Source organism: Meles meles, chromosome 10 (genome assembly GCF_922984935.1).
Source record: "Meles meles chromosome 10, mMelMel3.1 paternal haplotype, whole genome shotgun sequence".
Classification (NCBI taxonomy): domain Eukaryota; kingdom Metazoa; phylum Chordata; class Mammalia; order Carnivora; family Mustelidae; genus Meles; species Meles meles.
In genome coordinates this window covers 53,925,495-53,943,318 of record NC_060075.1, presented here as the reverse complement: position 1 = coordinate 53,943,318, position 17,824 = coordinate 53,925,495, and the positions used below count along the sequence as shown (strand labels likewise).

Here is a 17,824-nt window from a genome sequence, read left to right as displayed (position 1 = left end):
CTTTAAGAAGGCAAAAGCAAGTTGGATCAGTTCCGGCATTGGCTTCCTGTTCCTGTGTTTTTAAAACCTTCTATAGAAAACAAACAAATCAACAAACAAACCCCAACCCTCTAAATCAGAGCAGTGGATGAAAAGCCATTGGCCTTTACCAGAACCGCATGCTCTGGGTAGGAAGCAGGGCTGGAGCTGTCAAGTCCTTTAAAGACCTGTGCTACAAAGTGCTTGAAATGCAAGCTAATAATCCACCCAACAAAGACAGTGCAAACTGAGCATTATAAATCCCCATATTCCCTAAAAAGCAAGTTACCCTGATAATGCATATTTCAAACAATGAACTTTATTATTAAAGTTATCTATTCATGAGGTTTCCACATACATGACTTTCTCCTGAGAAGAGATTTGCAATCCTTTCTAACCTAAGCCATTCAACCAGGTGTACAGGGTTAAGTTGAGGTCACTGGACAGATGGGACGGGAAATCGAGAGCCAAACACACTGTGCACCAGGGCACCAGCAAGGGCTTGGGCACTGTCTGCGTCTGCAGGGAAGCAGGGGCTTGTCCCGCCAGCTCCTGGTTTTTAGACCCTGGCACATAGCTCAGCGATGAGTTTATGGGATGAGGTATTTCGCACCAGCAAAGATTCCATCGTGAATGTGTTTTCAATAAACTGCTCAAAGGAACTCCGAATTCCAAGGGGAGGGAAGTTCTTGTATATGTGGCTGATAATGGCTACCTCGTGAGTAACCACTGAGCCACTGATGGTTTATTGACAGATAATTTAGTTCCTGTTCAGAAGCAAAACTACCTTTGGTCATTCTTCTAGCACAAAACATGCCCTGGCAAAACAAAGCAAAACAAAACAAAGCCATCAAAAAATGTTTCCAAAGGAAGTATGTGTAAGACAGACAGAAGTGACCTCCCAAGAGCTGTCCTGCAGCCCTCGTGCCATTTTTATCACCACAACCACCATGACTTGTGCCCAGAGCTCTCAAGTCATTCTCCAGCCCCTGAATCTCTCCCGAGCTCACCTTGCTTTACGATCTGCCTTCAAAGGGGTTCTGAGGGGCAATTCCAGGAACCTCATTTTTCTATAGGCTCCTTGAAGTCAACATAACTTACATTGTATTCCTACTGCCTCATGCCTCTCACAACTCAGCTCCGTGGTCACCCTGTGGCCATTCCCTCTGTTTCCTTCACTTCCCCCCTGTTAAGCCTCACTGACAACTGAAGCCTTCTACTTCTCTTGCACAAATCATTTTTACTATCTTCTAACCAACTTCTTTGTCTCTGGGTTCTCCTCTTGTGCCCCATCTCCTATAGATACCAGGATTATCTTTATAAAACTGAGACCTGGTCCTGCTCCTCTCAGAGTCCAAACCTTCAGAGATTATCCTACAGCCTACTGAAAGATCTAGAATTCATAAAAACTCTTCCTTTCCCGCTCATGTGCCCCCATACCCCCTGCATTGGCAGGCACCCGCATCTGACCTGGCAGAGTAAGGTCTTAGGAGAGGGTCTGGTGGTAAGAGGTAAAGAGTGGAAGAGCTTAGCCAGAGGGAAGGCTAATACCTAATCACTGTGTCCCCTCTCCAGATCTATGCCATAATGCCCAGAAGTACCAGACCCTCTTTACCCAACAAATTTATTTTTTTGAAAGAAGATAAATGTTGATTTTATGTATAGAACCACACATCATTACACAATCCAGTGAAGACAAAGCTCTCCCATGTCAGATCAAAACAGGTAATGAAACAGGGCAAGGGGAGATAAAGAAAAGAATCAACTGTAATACTTGCCTATTTTCCCATTACTCAAGGGGATCAATGAACAGAAGAGGAAGAGAGAAGTTCTGTGTGGTTTGTCAGTGGTTAGAGAAGGGAAGCAGAAAAAGCCCAGCTGGCATCAGCAGGTAATGGCCATGACAAGTGACATGAGACAGAAAGAAACCAGCAGTGACCCCAGGAAGGAAGACCCATCCCAGAGTGTTTGTGCCAGCAGGAAGCTGTGGCCCAGCAGGCAGGACAGATTTACAAATTCCTATGGCTGCTTCTCAAGGTCCCTGCTTCCCAACAGCCCAAGCCAGGTCCAGGAATTCTCCAACGGAAAGTCCCAAGTGCTGATACTGTGCACAGATGTCTTCAGTCGTTTGAGAGGTCTGCAGGATCTAAGGGTGCCAATGGAAAGACTCAGGAATGGCAAAAGCCGCCTCTGTCCCTTAACCATCAAACAGAACACAGTATCATTCTACCCAGTCCCCACCAAAAACAAAACCAAGCCAACCGCTGCCCTCTCTACAGTCTTTCTCCTTCATCAGTGACAACCCCAACTTTCCAGCTGGAAGTTATCCTTGATCCCTGCTTGCTCATCCTCCGTACTACATCCATCCTGAAATCTTACCGGCTCTACCTTTCAGGTGTATCTCCCATTTGACCACTTCTCACCACTGCACCACCACCACCACCACTGCTGTCCCAGCCCCCAAATCTCTGACCTGGACCCAGGAGCCAGAGTGGTCTTGTTAATAAGTTACGCCATGTCCCTCCTCTGTTCAAAATCCTCAAATGACTCCTCATCTCCCTCGTGAAACCGAAGTCTTTGCAGAGGCTGACAGATCTCCCTCCCTTCACATCTGCTTTGCCTTTAATGCTTCTACGTTAGACCTCTGCACTGGCTATCCCCCGGAGCCAGCACTCTTTCCTCAGATATGCACCCCACTTCTGCCTCATAGCCTTGGGGTCTCTGTCAACTTCTTTCCTGACCCTTATCTACATATCCCTCCTTTCCTACTTTATATGTCTTCATAAAATCTTCTACCTTTAACCAACCTAAGTCTGTTTATTTAGGAAATTGTCTGTCCTCCCCTACTAGACTGTAGACTCCATAGGACTAGACATTTCCATTTTGTTCATGGTTACATCCCCAATGCTTAGAACACAAACCAGTCCGTAAGAGGCATTCAATTAGTAACTGCTGAATAAATTCGTGGAGTCCCTGAAACTTTAAGGAGTGGTCTATGAATCTCTATCCCGAGGCTACCATGCAGAAGGTGCTGGCTTGTTACCTGCAGTCAATTCAACTGAAGGACCCTGCTTTTACTCAAGAATGCTTTCCCTGAGCTGTTCCATGGTTCTCCCAGCTCCCTGCAGCAGTTCCTTCTTTCAGTGACCTTCTTGCCATTCACATCCAACCACGACTTTCTTATATTAAATACCAGACATGTGGTAACTCTGAAATATCTTAAAAGTCATCGCAATACAAGGCACCCCCACCTCTTCACCTTTTTCTAAGAAATAACTAGTATAGACGCAGTGACCCAGCCAATTATTTGACAATCATTCGTACAATTCAGCCCACAGCAGAAAAGAACAGTAAGTCCCCAGCCAAGAACATCTCTTAGCTCTGACAGCTCTGTAGTCACATAGTGTTGAGTTCCAATAAAGGGGCTCAGGAGGTACTGAGGCCCTCCTCAGTAAAGGGGGCCATTATCCGGGCAATGGAATTTATTTTATACCATTCAGGCCCAGTGTAATTTCTAACAATTTGGATTTAACCGGTATCCCTGTAGGGCTTCCCAGCATTCTCTCAGTGGGAATTCCTTCATGAGAATTAGTATAATGGGTTTGAAATTATTCCAATGAAGTTCTTAAAAATACATCTTCTATATCTGAGACAGAACCCACGCTCCTCAACCAGATTTTGGCCAAAAATTTGTGCCTTAAGATTCAAAAGCAACCAACACCATCTTGGAGTTGGAAAACCCTACTTCCTTTTTAACTGGAAGAAGTTTTCATGATATTTCAGGGTGGAAAACTGGAGCCATTTTACTACGGAAATATCATCCAAATAAGACCACTTTACATTTGTATATTGATACTTCAAACATGCACGAGTTGTCTGTCAATCTGTGTCTCAATATTGAACAGCATACGTGGGCTGCCAAGAGCTACCATTATGCGTAACATTGTTTGGAAAAATGTATTAAATATCTATTTTATGGTTGTTGGAATTGCAAAAATTTGGAGTCAAGTAGTTCAAGAGGCAGAGACTGTGCATAACTGGCCATGCCAAACCAGCTGGTTATCCACGACCTTCCAGACATACCTGTGCTGACACCATACTGAGCTGCACATTACAAAGAAACCTAACAAAAGGAGTTGTGGCCTCAGTCGGCTTTCATGTGAAATGCTATTACTGCTCTCCCAGGGGTTTCGTTTGTGTCTGGGTGCTTTTTGCATTCACATACACATCAATCTTCACATTAAACAGAGATAATCTAAACTGGGACCCAAGGAGGGTGGGGAACACGCCCATCTCCAAATCAGAATTCTAACGGGGAAGAGTCTGTTCTAGGGGGATGTCAAGCAGGCCTGTTCACTACTTCCCACCAGCACCCCCCACCCCCCAAAGCTGGGCTGGTGTTGAGCTGTCCCGTGCTATTTGTTTGGTTTGGAGGGACCAGAGGGAAATACAATATTTATTTAGACTACCTCTGCTAGAGGCTGATGAAATTCTAGGGTGCAGAAAAAAACCAGAACCAAGACAAACTATACAGGAATCTTTCAAACATGATCCCGCAACAAGCAGAAGATGCACGGCACACACACCTATGAAAACAAAACAAAACAAAACACAGCAAAGTCCACCTTTAAGATACTCTGCCGACCCAAGCGAGAGGCACTCAGCCTCATCTGTCATTGTCAAAGGCTACTTCTTAAGAGCAGTAATATCCAGGGTGAGGTTCAGATGGTAAGGAGTGGTCCTGCAATTGCAGCAGGATTACCAGGACAAGGAAGTAGGAAACAGCAGGAGATTAACCCAAGGCCAGACTAGTCACCACCCCATCTAATAGGGCTAAAGAGTTTCTCTTTTGTGCTGATGGCTAGATAATGGATGGAGAAGTAACTAGAAGAGGGTATAAAATTAAAAGGTTGGTTGGTTTCTGGTTATTACGATTAAGGGAATCATTTGTTTGTTGAAAGAGAAGAGCCAAGAGAGAAATACTGAGAAAGCAGGAAAGGAAAGGCTCCAAGGAAGGGTAGGACCCACAGCCCAGAGAGAAGAATGTGTCGTGAGCAGAAAGAAGGGCTCTCCCACCACCAAACTGAGAACAAATGATGTCAGGTCAGCAGATGATGCCACAGTTCACGTTCTCCTGGGACAACTCAGCGTCTGTTCCATACTTGCTGACTGTTGAGCAAGGAAACTTCAGGGCTTTTCTCTTGCAGAAATATTTCCTGGGCCAGACTTTTTCTTTCTTAGGAATCACTGATAGCAAGTCGTAGACACTATTCAAGAGAATGCTCTCCAGGTACACAGACTCAATCTCCACCACATCCAACAGCCACTGACTCCGGGAGTAAGAAAGTACACTCATGTACTGTCCCTGCTCTAACACCTATATTCTGGACACATCTATTTTGCATAACAAATTCTTATGACAAAAAAGAAAAACTGGGATTGTAGAAAAATGAGAATTAGATTTCTCTTGCGATCTCTGATATCATGAATACAATCTTCTGTTCAACCTTCTAAAGGGAAGTTAATTTTTCACAGGATCTGGCCTCTGTAAGCACAACTAGCAGCCTTTTACCAAACACTAGTAAAATGTGAATGTGACAGGTTTCACTGAGTCCAGGATATTTAGTTACACATTCATCCAAAATCAAATAAAATTAGTTACTACTGATATTTTTGCATTTTATATTGAAGATTTGAAGATAAGTAGTTAATATTTAAGTAAACAGCTAGCATTTCAAATACTAGCAAAACCAGGTTTAAAAGTTCAATTTTTGTTAAAATTCCTATACTACTCTTCAATAATTATGTACTCCAATAAAAATAAACAATCTGTTCCCACAGCTAGAATAAGCCTCTTCTGTAAACAATGGAAATTTTGGAGGGCTTAGTGTTTCCTTGGGAGAAGGGGTGATGAGTAATAACAAAGACTAAGACCAGCTGATTTCATAGCATTTTTATACAATTTTAAAGTAGTAAATGGAAATTTTCTTCACCTATGATCCTAATACAAAACTTGTGCCAAGTTCCATCATGAATCTTTTTCTGAGAAATACTCAAAAAATGTTTACGTATCCAGTATTTATTTCCTACTCCCCAAAGAGCATAAAATGAGAATCTAATTAAGAAAAGTCAGGAATATAAAAGGCTGGTTTGGGACATAGGAATGGTGGACTTGAAGTTGATCTCCGACTTAGAAGATGTTAACCCGGCACAAGTTCAGAAATCAAGAATGCCAATGGATTCTTACCTTGCTTAAACATGTCAGGCAGACAAGGCAAAGTTAGGCAGGATAAGGACAATAAAGGAGTGGAGGTGACGGGGTGGAGGGTGGTGGTGGCATTGGCGTATGCAGGGTGCCAAGGGCAGACAGGGCACTGAATTTTGGAAATCACCACTGTGGGGAGGATATTAAATAAAGAACTGGGTGAGGACACAGCCAGAGTTAAGAGCAGAGAAAGAAGTCTGAGGACTGGGGCGCCTGGGTGGCTCAGTGGGTTAAGCCTCTGACTTCAGCTCGGGTCATGATCTCACCGTCCTGGTATAGAGCCCCGCCTCTTTCTCCCCGCGTGGGGCTCTCTGCCCAGCGGAGAGCCTGCTTCTCCCTCTCTCTCTGACTGCCCCTTTGCCTCCTTGTGATCTCTCTGTCAAATAAATAAATAAAATCTAAAAAAAAAAAAAAAAAAGTCTGAGGACTGAGCACCAGGACACTCCCTGTTCAGAGGTCAGTGTTTCCAAAAGTAGGTTTTATTATTACGCAGGTATGGTGAGGCCAACAGACAAGGAGATGACTGCCATTGAAAAGATAAGTCAGTCTGGGGACAATTAGGTCTTAATAATACGGAGTTTTCCATTACATGAACATGGAGAGGTCCTCTTATTTAAGTCTTGATTTTTTTTTTTATCACTCATGAAGTGTTTGATATACAGCTCTTGCACACTTTTTAGATTTGTACCTAAGTACTTCAGAGTGTTTTTTGTGCTAGTACATAGAAACATAGTTGATTTCTGTACACTGATCTTGTATCTTATGACCCTGCTAAACCTGCTTATTAGTTCTAGTAGGTTTTTGTAGATGCCTTGGGATTTTCTATTTATATAATCGGGTCCTCTGCAAAAAGAGGTGGCTATATTGTTTCTTTTAGTCTGTATATCTTTTACTTCTTTATCTTGCCTTATTGCACTGACTAGTGTTGAAGAGAAGCGATTAAAGGGATATGTATTAGCCTTGTTCCCTTAGTGGGAATGTAGTCAGTCTTTTACTATTAAGTTAAGCCATAGGTTTTATGTAAGGTTTATCAGATTGAAGAAGTTTCCTTATATTCTTAGTTTTCCAAGACTTTTTAATCCCGAATGGATACTGAATTTTTTTCAAATGCTTTCTCTGTATCTATGGAGTTTATCATACAGTTTTTCCTGTTAGACTAAATCTGATGAATTATACTGGTTGATTTTTAAACTTTGAACCATCCCTTTTTTCCTGGGATAAACTCCAGATTTTCATGATGTATTATCACTTGCATATATTGGTGGATTCCATCTACTAAAAAATTTGTTGAGAAAGTTCCTGGTTTTCACATTCATTTTCTCTTTCTGAACTTTGTCCTAATCATGCTGGCCTCATAAAGGGTCTTATATTACTTACACAGAGTTGTATTCCCACAGGGCCAAGCACAAACTTGTACTTCATACAAACCTCATGGTCAGTGAAAGTCTGATGAGGAAGAGTACTGGTGACAAGTAGTTGCCTTTTCCCAGAACTTCTTCTCCCTGCCCCTTTTCCTTATCTAAAGCTAAGAGGAGCAAATTCAGTTATTTAAGGACTCCAGACTCCCTTCCAAATATAGTTGTTTATAAAGCTAAATGAATGGAATTTCAGGAGTGTCAGCCAAGTGGCGGTAAGTACCATGCTTGATAAAATCTTCATCATAATGGCATTAATCTGACTTCTTTACATAGTAGTTTACAACTTTGATTTAGTTAACATTCACGGTTCCTACCACTTAACCAAACACTTTCTGTATGGCTGACTTTACAGAACTGTAGACTTCAACTTTGGTGTACATCAGCCTCACCTTTAGAACTTAACATTAAGTATGGATATGATTGTCTCAGCTCTCCATCCCATGCCTGATTCAACAGATCTCATATTACACCTCCTTATTTTTGAAAGGGTCATGGTTGAGAACCACTGCCACAGAGGTCACTTCCAAGTTCACCTTCTGCCTTCATTTCACATCACTGCAGCCTACCTCGCCGCAGCTCCTTCATCTGTAACTTCAAACCTCTATTGTAAGAAGTGTTCATCATTGCTGCTACTATTGATTTTATTCCTGTTGTCACTTCCAGGCCAGCTTAGGCCATGTGACTAAGCCAATTCTTCCCCATTTTTTAAGTAGGGAGACACCTTTTACATAGAAATGGATCACAGAACCATGAACTCTGTACATGTTGATTAAGCAAACATAAGACAAAAACGTTACTGTGAATTCAAGGAACAAACTGTATTTTACTTCTTTCAGAGCTGACGACACACAGGTCATTTGCTTTCTTCGATGTAAAGATAATGATTGTGCTCCCTATGGGAGCTCCATCTGAGATGTGCTCCCCACTCTTCTCAAAACCTGAGTTCCTCTCGCGGTGACTCCCTGCTGCAGCTGCGGCGACCTACCTTGTGCTGCCCAGACGTGCCGCCGCTCTTCCGAGCTGCAGGCCCGGCACCCTGTGCCATCTACCTCAAGTATGCTTTTGCGTCTCTGCCTAGAGCATGGTATAATGAATGCTAAGAAAGTCATCTTTTTTCTTTTCTTTTTTTTTTTAGAGACGGAAAGGGGTTTGGGGGTTGGGGATAGAGGGAAAGGGCAGGGAGAGAGAGAGAGAATCTTAAGTGGGTTCCACGCCCAGGGCAGAGCACAATGCAGGGCTCCATCTCACAACCCTGAGATCATGACCTGGGCTGAAATCAAGAGTCAGACATTCAACCGACTGAGCCGCTCAGGGGACTCGCTAATAAACTCAGATTAACCTGCTGGACTGAGGTTAAGATACCATTTAACTAAGTCCCCTGCTAAATAAGAATTAACAACAATAAACATGTTTTTGTTTTTTCAATAGTTAGAATCAGGAAAAGACAGGCTGGGATGCCATGAGAGGGAGCTGTTTGAACAGAGGTCATAGGGCTGAATGGACTCTCTGTGGAAGTCACAGCCAGACCCTCAGGAGCACCGGCAACACCAGCAGGTACGCAGGAAGTCCCACCAGCCAGGCAGGACGAACAGACACTGGTCCAGCCAGGATGGACAAACCCAACTTGTACCAGCCCCAGGCTCCACAGCAGATGACAACAGAACACCCCAGTTATACCTCAGGGATCATTAGGGAAGGGGCTGCCCATCCACTAGGCAAAATCAGTGGGGATGGGAAAGGGCCCACCCTGACAGGAGAGCCTTCTCTACCAGGCTTAAGAGACCAATACCACGGGGCACCTGGGTGGCTCAGTGGGTTAAAGCCTCTGCCTTCGGCTCAAGTCATGATCTCAAGGTCCTGGGATCGAGTTCCATATCAGGCTCTCTGCTCAGCGGGGAGCCTGCTTCCCCCCCTCTCTGTCTCTGCCTGCCTCTCTGCCTACTTGTGATCTCTGTCTGTCAAATAAATAAATAAAATCTTCAAAAAAAAAAAAAAAGAAAGAGAGAGAGAGACCAATACCACTCACCACATACCAGAGACTGTCTTCCTGAGGAACAGGGAGTGGGCACAGACTGAACCTTTTTATCACAATATGGTCCACAGCCTTTTACCTTATTAGAATAACTTAACTGGATTAAACTAAAATTACGGGCTTCTTTCCCTTCTTTCTGGCTACCTAGCAAGATGGAGGCTCACGTGGACAATAAATAATAGATAGCTGAGAGGGAAAATGAAGACATGACATTTTTCTTACATGTCTGGGTGTAGCATGAGTTACCTTTGAGCAATCCTCTAGAACTCTTTAAATAACAGCTTAAATGTAAACTGCCCTGTAATTGGAGAAAATAGTTTCGTGTATTTGAGGTTCATAGACTCAGTCCTTTCAGAGCCCTACTGCTCCCTGGTAAGCTGGCAGCTGCTGTAAGGGTGGTTAAACTGAAACAGCCAAGCTTCCTCACAGAGTAAGTCCTCCAATTTCTCACTAGTCCTGAAGGCACGATTAGGTTGTCTTTCCCTATGCTGTTACTTCAGCATTTCTAAACAACATCCCCCCAGCCCACCCACCCTCCACAAAATTAAAAAAAAAAAAAAAAATTTAAAAAAAGAGCTAGAATAAAGTCCATTCTGGATGACTTGATTTGGCTTTCAGCTTGAATAAAATACCATGACTGCTATTTTTTCTCCCAGAGACAGTACTCTCGACACTCCTTTGAAATTATCTACTCAGTTTGGATGTAAAAGTTATTTTGTATAGAACAGGATTTCCCCCCCTCAAATTAGCCTATAAACCTGCAATAGATCCATTTGCCATCCTGCTTTAAGTCTTTCCTAAATGGAAAAAACAAAATCCACTTTAAAAGGATATATTTGTACAGAATTGTGTTTACATAGAGACGTTAAGTGGTTTCCTCACATAATTTTACAGAGATTTAGAAGACAACAAATTAAAGGGACCTAATGCAGAACCACATATACAGACCTTAATAGCCTTCAAATATCAAAAGGACCACAGGACAGGATTTTCAGCTCGTGAATGGATGAAGCAAGTTAATGAATCAAAAGGACCTGAGAGGCCATTTCAGTAGAATGGATAAAAACGGATTAAGAGAGCAGAATGGGTAACACAGGACTAATGACAAAGAAGAATGGGAAAATTTTCGGAAGCAAACAGCAAGCGCCATTAGTTACTGAAAGTAGAACAGACAGGAACTGGAGACGGTGTGTAAGCTCTGTAGTCAAAGTAGGACTTGGGCTCCCCCTTGAGGGGTGGGTAGAATTTGACTAGATAAGGAAAGGGGCCCAGGAAGGAGCCCAAGCACCACAGGGGTAGGAGGGAATAAACGGGTGTGAGATGGGGGTTAGCATGAACGGGGATCACCGGAGGAGAGCAGAAGTTACAACGAGAATCACATGCATCGAGCCACAGGAAGGCTGAGCCATTATAGCTGGAAGAGGACAGTATCCCTAGGCACCTTTTCTCTGACCACAATTTCTTCCAAGTCTGGATAACCTCAACCTTGGCTTTCCAAAATTTAGCCAAAAATTTTACCCTTAGAGGTTTGCTTATAACTGTAGCCTAGAAAAAAAGTTATATATTTGTATATCATATACACATATGTTATATATGTGTATACACCTATCTCCTGCCATTAAGAGACTCGCTGTGGTTCATTAACTTTACCTGTTTGTAGTTAGTAGTTATAATAAGGAACTCAGTCCCCAGTGACAATTGCCCCAGAGGAATGACCACTGTCAATGTGCATGTTCACACCACCACCAATAAAAAACCTGCCAATAAACAAGGCACGAGTGATTCTCAACTCCAGAGGCGTGATGCTGGTACTCAGTGATAGGTGTGACAAATGACTGAGGTAATCTGGAACTAATATTAGGAACTGAATTTTGAAAGTAATTTTTAGACTCTAGAGGGGACTCTGGGTTTCCCTGTAACAAGGTCATCTCCCCCAGTGGCATTCCAATCCGCTGCCCGGGTCAGGGAGAAAGCAATGGAGTGAAATCATGAGGACTGCCTGCAAGCTCATTTCAGCTGCCCTCATGCCCCTGGTGACCTGCGTGCACCCGGGGGGATGGCCCCTCCTCCTTGCGTGCAGGATGGGAACTGGTGAAGGAGAGCTGCTAGAGAATGCCAGTCCCACGGCATCAAAGGGAGTCAAAGTCATCTCTAGCTTCCAAAGCACACGCTCCTTCTTGGAAAGCTTATTAAAGTTTATTAAAATGCTCCTTGACTTTTCTCGGGAAATTCTGACCTCTGTTAAAAGCATCTTACACTGAAGAACATCTGTGCTTAGACAGTTGAGTGAAGAATTACATTCGAATTTTGCTTTACCATTCCAAGGTCCTCTATGTGCAGTGGTATTGGTAAAGTCATACCATTTCAGAGTCTAACATTTATAGCTTCTGTTTATAGTGTCTTAGAAGGGGAAGTTGGAATGACCCCTATAACTCCTGGAACAAACACACTCTGGCAGGTGTTAGAAGAGTGGGTGTTAGATCACATGGGCATGGATGCAAACCCTAACATTCCACTCACCACTCGTGTGACCTTGGACAGGCCACCTGACCTCTGTGCCTCATTTTCCTCACTTAAAAATAGCGACAATAGTCCTAACTTCTGGAATTCAACTGAAGATGAAATAATACAAAGCAGTTAGCATAGTTCCTTACATAAGATATGTTTCTACAATCAACCTATTAGCACTTTGTCTCATTAATATCCTAACATTTATTTCTTTTCTAAAAGCCTGGATTAACTGTCCAGTTTCGTGGGTTTTGTTTTGTTTTGTTTGTAAGAGTAACTCATCTTTGTGATGATTGTAGGTGTTTCCCCTGGAACCCACTTTCCTACCCATGAGATAAAAATGACACCACTTGCCGTGCTGATCTCACAGAGAGTCAACAGTATGGGGACGTATTTTGAAAAGTGAATATGGAAAAACTATTGATGGAAAGTTTTAACCTGAAATTTACTATTCCAAAATAAGCTTATCATGAATTCCGTGGAGAGACAAAGACGTGTCAACAGCACCATATCATGACTCAAGCTCTGTGCCCAAGGCTTTTCTAATGAATTTTAATTCATTTTAATCATAAAGTGATTCACTATCTTCATGTGATTGTGATTCACGTGTTTTAATTTGCCAAATGCTGCTTCTCACTTATTTTCAGAAAGGTCTGTTCACAGAAAGGTCTCTTTCTTAGGAAAGTCACGATGTGGAGAGCACATAATATGTCAGTTATTATTTTATTTCAACCTAAGCCAAAGCATCTTTACCTCTAATTTAGATTGCTGCTCATACAGTGATGATTACAGTAGACGGAGAATAGCACAGCTGGCCAGGCATCCGCTTCTGGGATTCGAATACCACTTCAGTCATTTTTTAGCTGGATTTAATCTCCAGTCATTTCTTTTGCCTTTCTGAACTTGCATCTGAGAAATGGGAATGGGACAGCTATCTCTTAAAGGAGATGGTGACCTTAAACAGCAGAGCACAGTCCCAGAAACAGGAAGTGTTCTCTAAGTGAGAATAATTTTATATCAGAACAAAAGAGCATGTACTTACAGTTCACAGATGCCAGCTCTCGCCGGAATGAGAGGTACAAGTTGCAGTAAAAGCTTGACACCATTCTGCCATTCTTCTTCCCTTTCAAATTCACAGTACAAGTAGCTACATTCATCAGAAGAAAACTGGTAGAAAACATAGGTATCTTGAAAGTATAAATTCTGGTCCACTGTTGGAAACAAAAAAGGGGAGGATCTGTTTTTTAACATCTATTAGAGAGTCATAAACCAAATAATAAATTGAAAGCCCTGCTAATTATTAGGGAGAATCTAGGGGTAGGACTATAATTACATCATCTAAGTCCATTCATGCTCACAAACTCATTGAATTAAAAGGGACTTACTGACCAACCTATTTTTATTACTTGAGGCTTTAGCCAGCATATTCATATGTGTTTTACGATTCTTCTGCTTCACAGACAGGTGAAATCAGTAACGATTCAAAAAGTGGGGAGAATTTCTGTGTGTCTCAAAGCAAACAAATAGATTTAATTACTGGAATGATACACAAATACAACACTATCCCAAGTTTTAAAGACGTGCCTCTCAACCAGGGGCAACTGTGACACCCAAGAGACATTTGGCAATGTCTGGAGACATTTTTGGTTTTCACTACTGGAGGGTGCTACAGGCATCTGGTGGGTACAGAAAGTGACAATGCTGAACAGCCAATAATGCACAGGGCAGGCTCCTACAACAGAATTATCTAGCTCAACATGTCAGCGCCACCAAGGTTGTTTTAAAAGGGATCAAGAATTGGAGACTTAACCTAAAAGTATACTGACACAAATTTTTTTGCTCACCAAAACATGAGACTCAACGAGCAAGCTGGTAACATCCCTCAAAGGTAGTTACCACTTTTCTAAATCAGAGTACGAGGTGCTGGGTATTAACAACTCATTGAAATTATAGCCACATCCCCATTGGTACTACACTGGGGCTTGGATAAGCCTTTCCGAACCTTACTATGCTCTCTGACCCTCAATATTTATTACCTATGGGGACGAAGGAACTTCCGAGTGACCAACTAGCACCTGCATGATGAAGCTAAATTAAGACTCTGGATTGCTTAACTTCTAATTCTTTAATTCCCTGGGATCAACTAAGAAAAGCACTATCTGCCATCTGTTTTAGTTGCTAGTTAACATCAATTTTATGTTCTATTTAAACAGCTAATTTTCATAGGTCATATCTCTAATTGTTCATGATTAGTCAATTAAAATGGCATAACATTCCACTCCATAAAATCAGTTTCTGATAATTATTTTAAGTACAGCTAGATAAATCACACATTTAGAGCAACTAAAGATGTCACTGATAAAAAAAAAATTGTGAGCAGGCTTTTGAGTAGAGGAGAGGGTAAGGGAAAGACACTTAGACATAGTAGTCTATGAATCAGCAAGTACCTACTTATTTTTACAAAAGGTGTGAGAATGAACAACCAAAAGATGACTGGTCATTTTTGTTTATAAAATGTGAGAGAATGCAAATATTTTCCTGTGGAAACAATTTCCATCCAGATTGTAACAGCCTCTAGAAAATCAAGTTTAATTTTTTCTGGTAGCTTAATAAAATAACACTTCTATGCTTCACAAAACATGTAATACTGACCTGATAACATAATTCCCATATCCAGTAGGAGCTGCCAGACGCCTATGGCCATAGATCTGCACTGGACAAAAGGACAGTGTTCTAGAAGCCAGTCTACCAGTTCCGACCCAACACAGCTCCTCCTGAACAAAAGGAAAACCGTTCATATTAAGACATTATTGCCACTCATTTGCCCAAGAATTATATTTAATATTATCCTTTCCAAGGGACTCAATAATAAATGAACAGGCAACTATTACTCATCTTTCCGATTTCAGCTCAACTACCACTTCGGGAAGAAAACTTAGAATCACACCTTCTTATACTTTTGCTTCAAATCACCTACCATGTTGTAATTGTATATCTTTCTGAATGAATAATATCGGCTTCCCTCACTTCAGAATAATTTTCAGGATATCAGGGACTATGGACATAACTCACTGCTAAACCTCAACAGTGAGAACATTCCAGGCACAAAGCGAATTCTCAAAACATGTAGTTGAACAAATGAAGGAATAAATGTAGTGATCCTTTATATAAAGATAATGCTTTTGTCTCGGTAAGACAAGTACCTCAAGGTGATGGTGATAAACTTCTGTTCAACTCTTTGTAGATTTTTATCTAGCCTTTTTGAGAACAAAGTAACTCCAAGAAGATTATACAAAGTTATGACCACAGTGAGTGGTAAAGAGTTTTGTTTGCTACTCTCCAAACACATTAAATCTTAAAATTTGTCTCAAAGAACAATAAATATGACCATTATTTTAAAAAAAGATTTTATTTATTTATTTGGCAGAGAGAGAGAGATCACAAGTAGGCAGAGAGGCAGGCAGAGAGAGAGGGGGAAACAGGCTCCCCACCGAGCAGAGAGCCCGGTGCGGGGCTCGATCCCAGGACCCTGAGATCATGACCTGAGCCGAAGGCAAAGGCTTAACCCACTGAGCCACCCAGGCACCACTACGACCATTATTCTTTTTAATATCATCTAAGCAATCTAGCTAAGCAGCCTAAGTCATAAACTCATAAACCCACAAACCCAGATGTGTATGATGGATTCTACTAACCACATACACAAAAATATCCCCTGTAATCTGTCTTAAAATACACAGCTATATTCGAAGCATGCCCCAATCTGGGCATCACAAGCAGTATTTTCATGCCTACTTTTTCATCTTTATCAGCCTCAGCTGAAAACCCAAAAGAAGACAACTTGCTGAAATACAGTTTTCATTTGCAGAAATTTCACTGAAAATCATTCTCTCTTATGAAAATGTCGCCATTTACTTTTTTTCGAAGACGCATCGTGTAAATGTTTGTCTTTATTCAGTATTTGGTATTTAAGAACCAAAACACATCAACATTTATTTTATTCCTAAAACAGAAAAATACTGCTTATTTTTTGTGACTGGCCATAGGCATCAATACCTAGAAATCACACAGTAACCAACAATGTGAAGAAATGCCATGAGGCCCTAAATTTTCAGGGGTAAAAGGAAAAATAAACTTTTGTGCTGAGATATTTGTTTTGTGGTTTGGGGTCTGTTTGTTTTTGTTTTTAATGCCCAACGTGGGGCTTGAACTCACAACCCCAAGATCAAGAGTCGCATGCTTTATGGACTGGGCCAGCCAGGCACCCCTCTGCTGAGGTATCTGAACAAATATTCCAGCTTTAGATAAAGCATCTTTTTTTGTGGGGGTGGTGGGGTGGGGGGGAAGTGTCACTATTTGAAAGATACTCTAAGGCAATTAGGGCAAACCAACACATTTAGTTGCAGGTTAGTGTTAAGACATTAGAAAGATTAACTGTCAAATAAATGGATGTTTTTTTGAAAAAGGAGAAAACAGATCGCAATAAACTAGGCAATCAGACAAAACACTCAATATTAACTTCTAATTCTATAAGACACCTTTCATGTTAAAGGCTCAAAGTGTTAATTAATTCCTCAACACCTCTGTCAATTAGCCAGCATCTTTGAGCTTGTAAAACACTTTTATCCTATGGATTAAAACACTGTATCATCATAATCCCTATTCTAAGAACAATCCAGTCCTCAACCTGCTCTCAGCGTCTGACCACCCAGAACAGGACACAACCAAACATTTACTAAGCAAACCAAACTGCCAAATTGCAAAAGGTGGCTAGATAGGTGAGTATGTTTGCCTTGCTCAAAGGTAATGGAGAAGAAGTCTCCTAAACTGGGGCTTCTCAAAATTGGGTTTAGGAGCACCTGGGGGATTTGGTTACTGTGTAGATTCTTACGCAGTGTGGCTGAATGGGGCCCAGAAGACCCTGGTGACTACAAAGCCCCAATCCGCCAGCTCTAGCTTCTCACTGGGAAGGGCTCACTCTGTCTTGACGAGCAGAGCTGACTCCACACACTGAAACATATCGTCAGAACACTGATATGACAATAACAGTCTACTGGAGCTCCCCACCCCAGCCAGCAAGCTATGTTTCAGGTGCTCGTGATCCCCTTCTCCACCCCCAACTTTCTCTAGTTGTGCTTCAAATCTCCTTCAACAACCCATCCGCATGAGGGAAAACCCCACTAGGAACAGAGAGCAACACTATGATTAATATCAACAAAGCAAACAGCATGAAGTTAGGGGCCCCTGCACTGAACTCCTCTCCTGACTTGCTGGCCAGGGCTGCAAGAATGCAGCTACCATAAAGGACTTACAGGACTCAGGGGAAAACAAGGAGGAAGAAAAGGGATAGATGGAAGGGAGTGATCTCAACACCCAGTTCTACCTCCCAGGGTATTTTCAGTGTTGTAGCAGATCCAGAAATCGTTTGAGTACATGTAGATCTAACTGGAGCTGCACTATGAGGCAGGAACACTGTGATACGGAGGTGATTAGCTACCAGGCTAAGTGACTGCTATAACATAACACTAAACATGATTTCAGCTCCAGTTTCTGGTCTCCTTCTGTCTCTAGTTACATTTTTAG

The 17,824-nt window shown here is 41.9% G+C and overlaps 1 protein-coding gene across 2 annotated transcripts in view; it reads right to left on the bottom strand.

Moving 5' to 3' along the window:
* RAPGEF5 (Rap guanine nucleotide exchange factor 5) overlaps window positions 1-17,824 on the bottom strand; it is a 225,989-nt gene that overhangs the window by 163,502 nt on the left and 44,663 nt on the right. For both annotated transcript variants that reach the window (XM_046020444.1, XM_046020445.1), the window contains exons 4-5: window positions 14,894-15,015; window positions 13,284-13,452 (exon numbers count right to left, since the gene is read on the bottom strand). In XM_046020444.1, coding sequence (XP_045876400.1) covers window positions 13,284-13,452; window positions 14,894-15,015 — 291 coding nt within the window. The remainder of the gene's footprint in view (window positions 1-13,283; window positions 13,453-14,893; window positions 15,016-17,824) is intronic.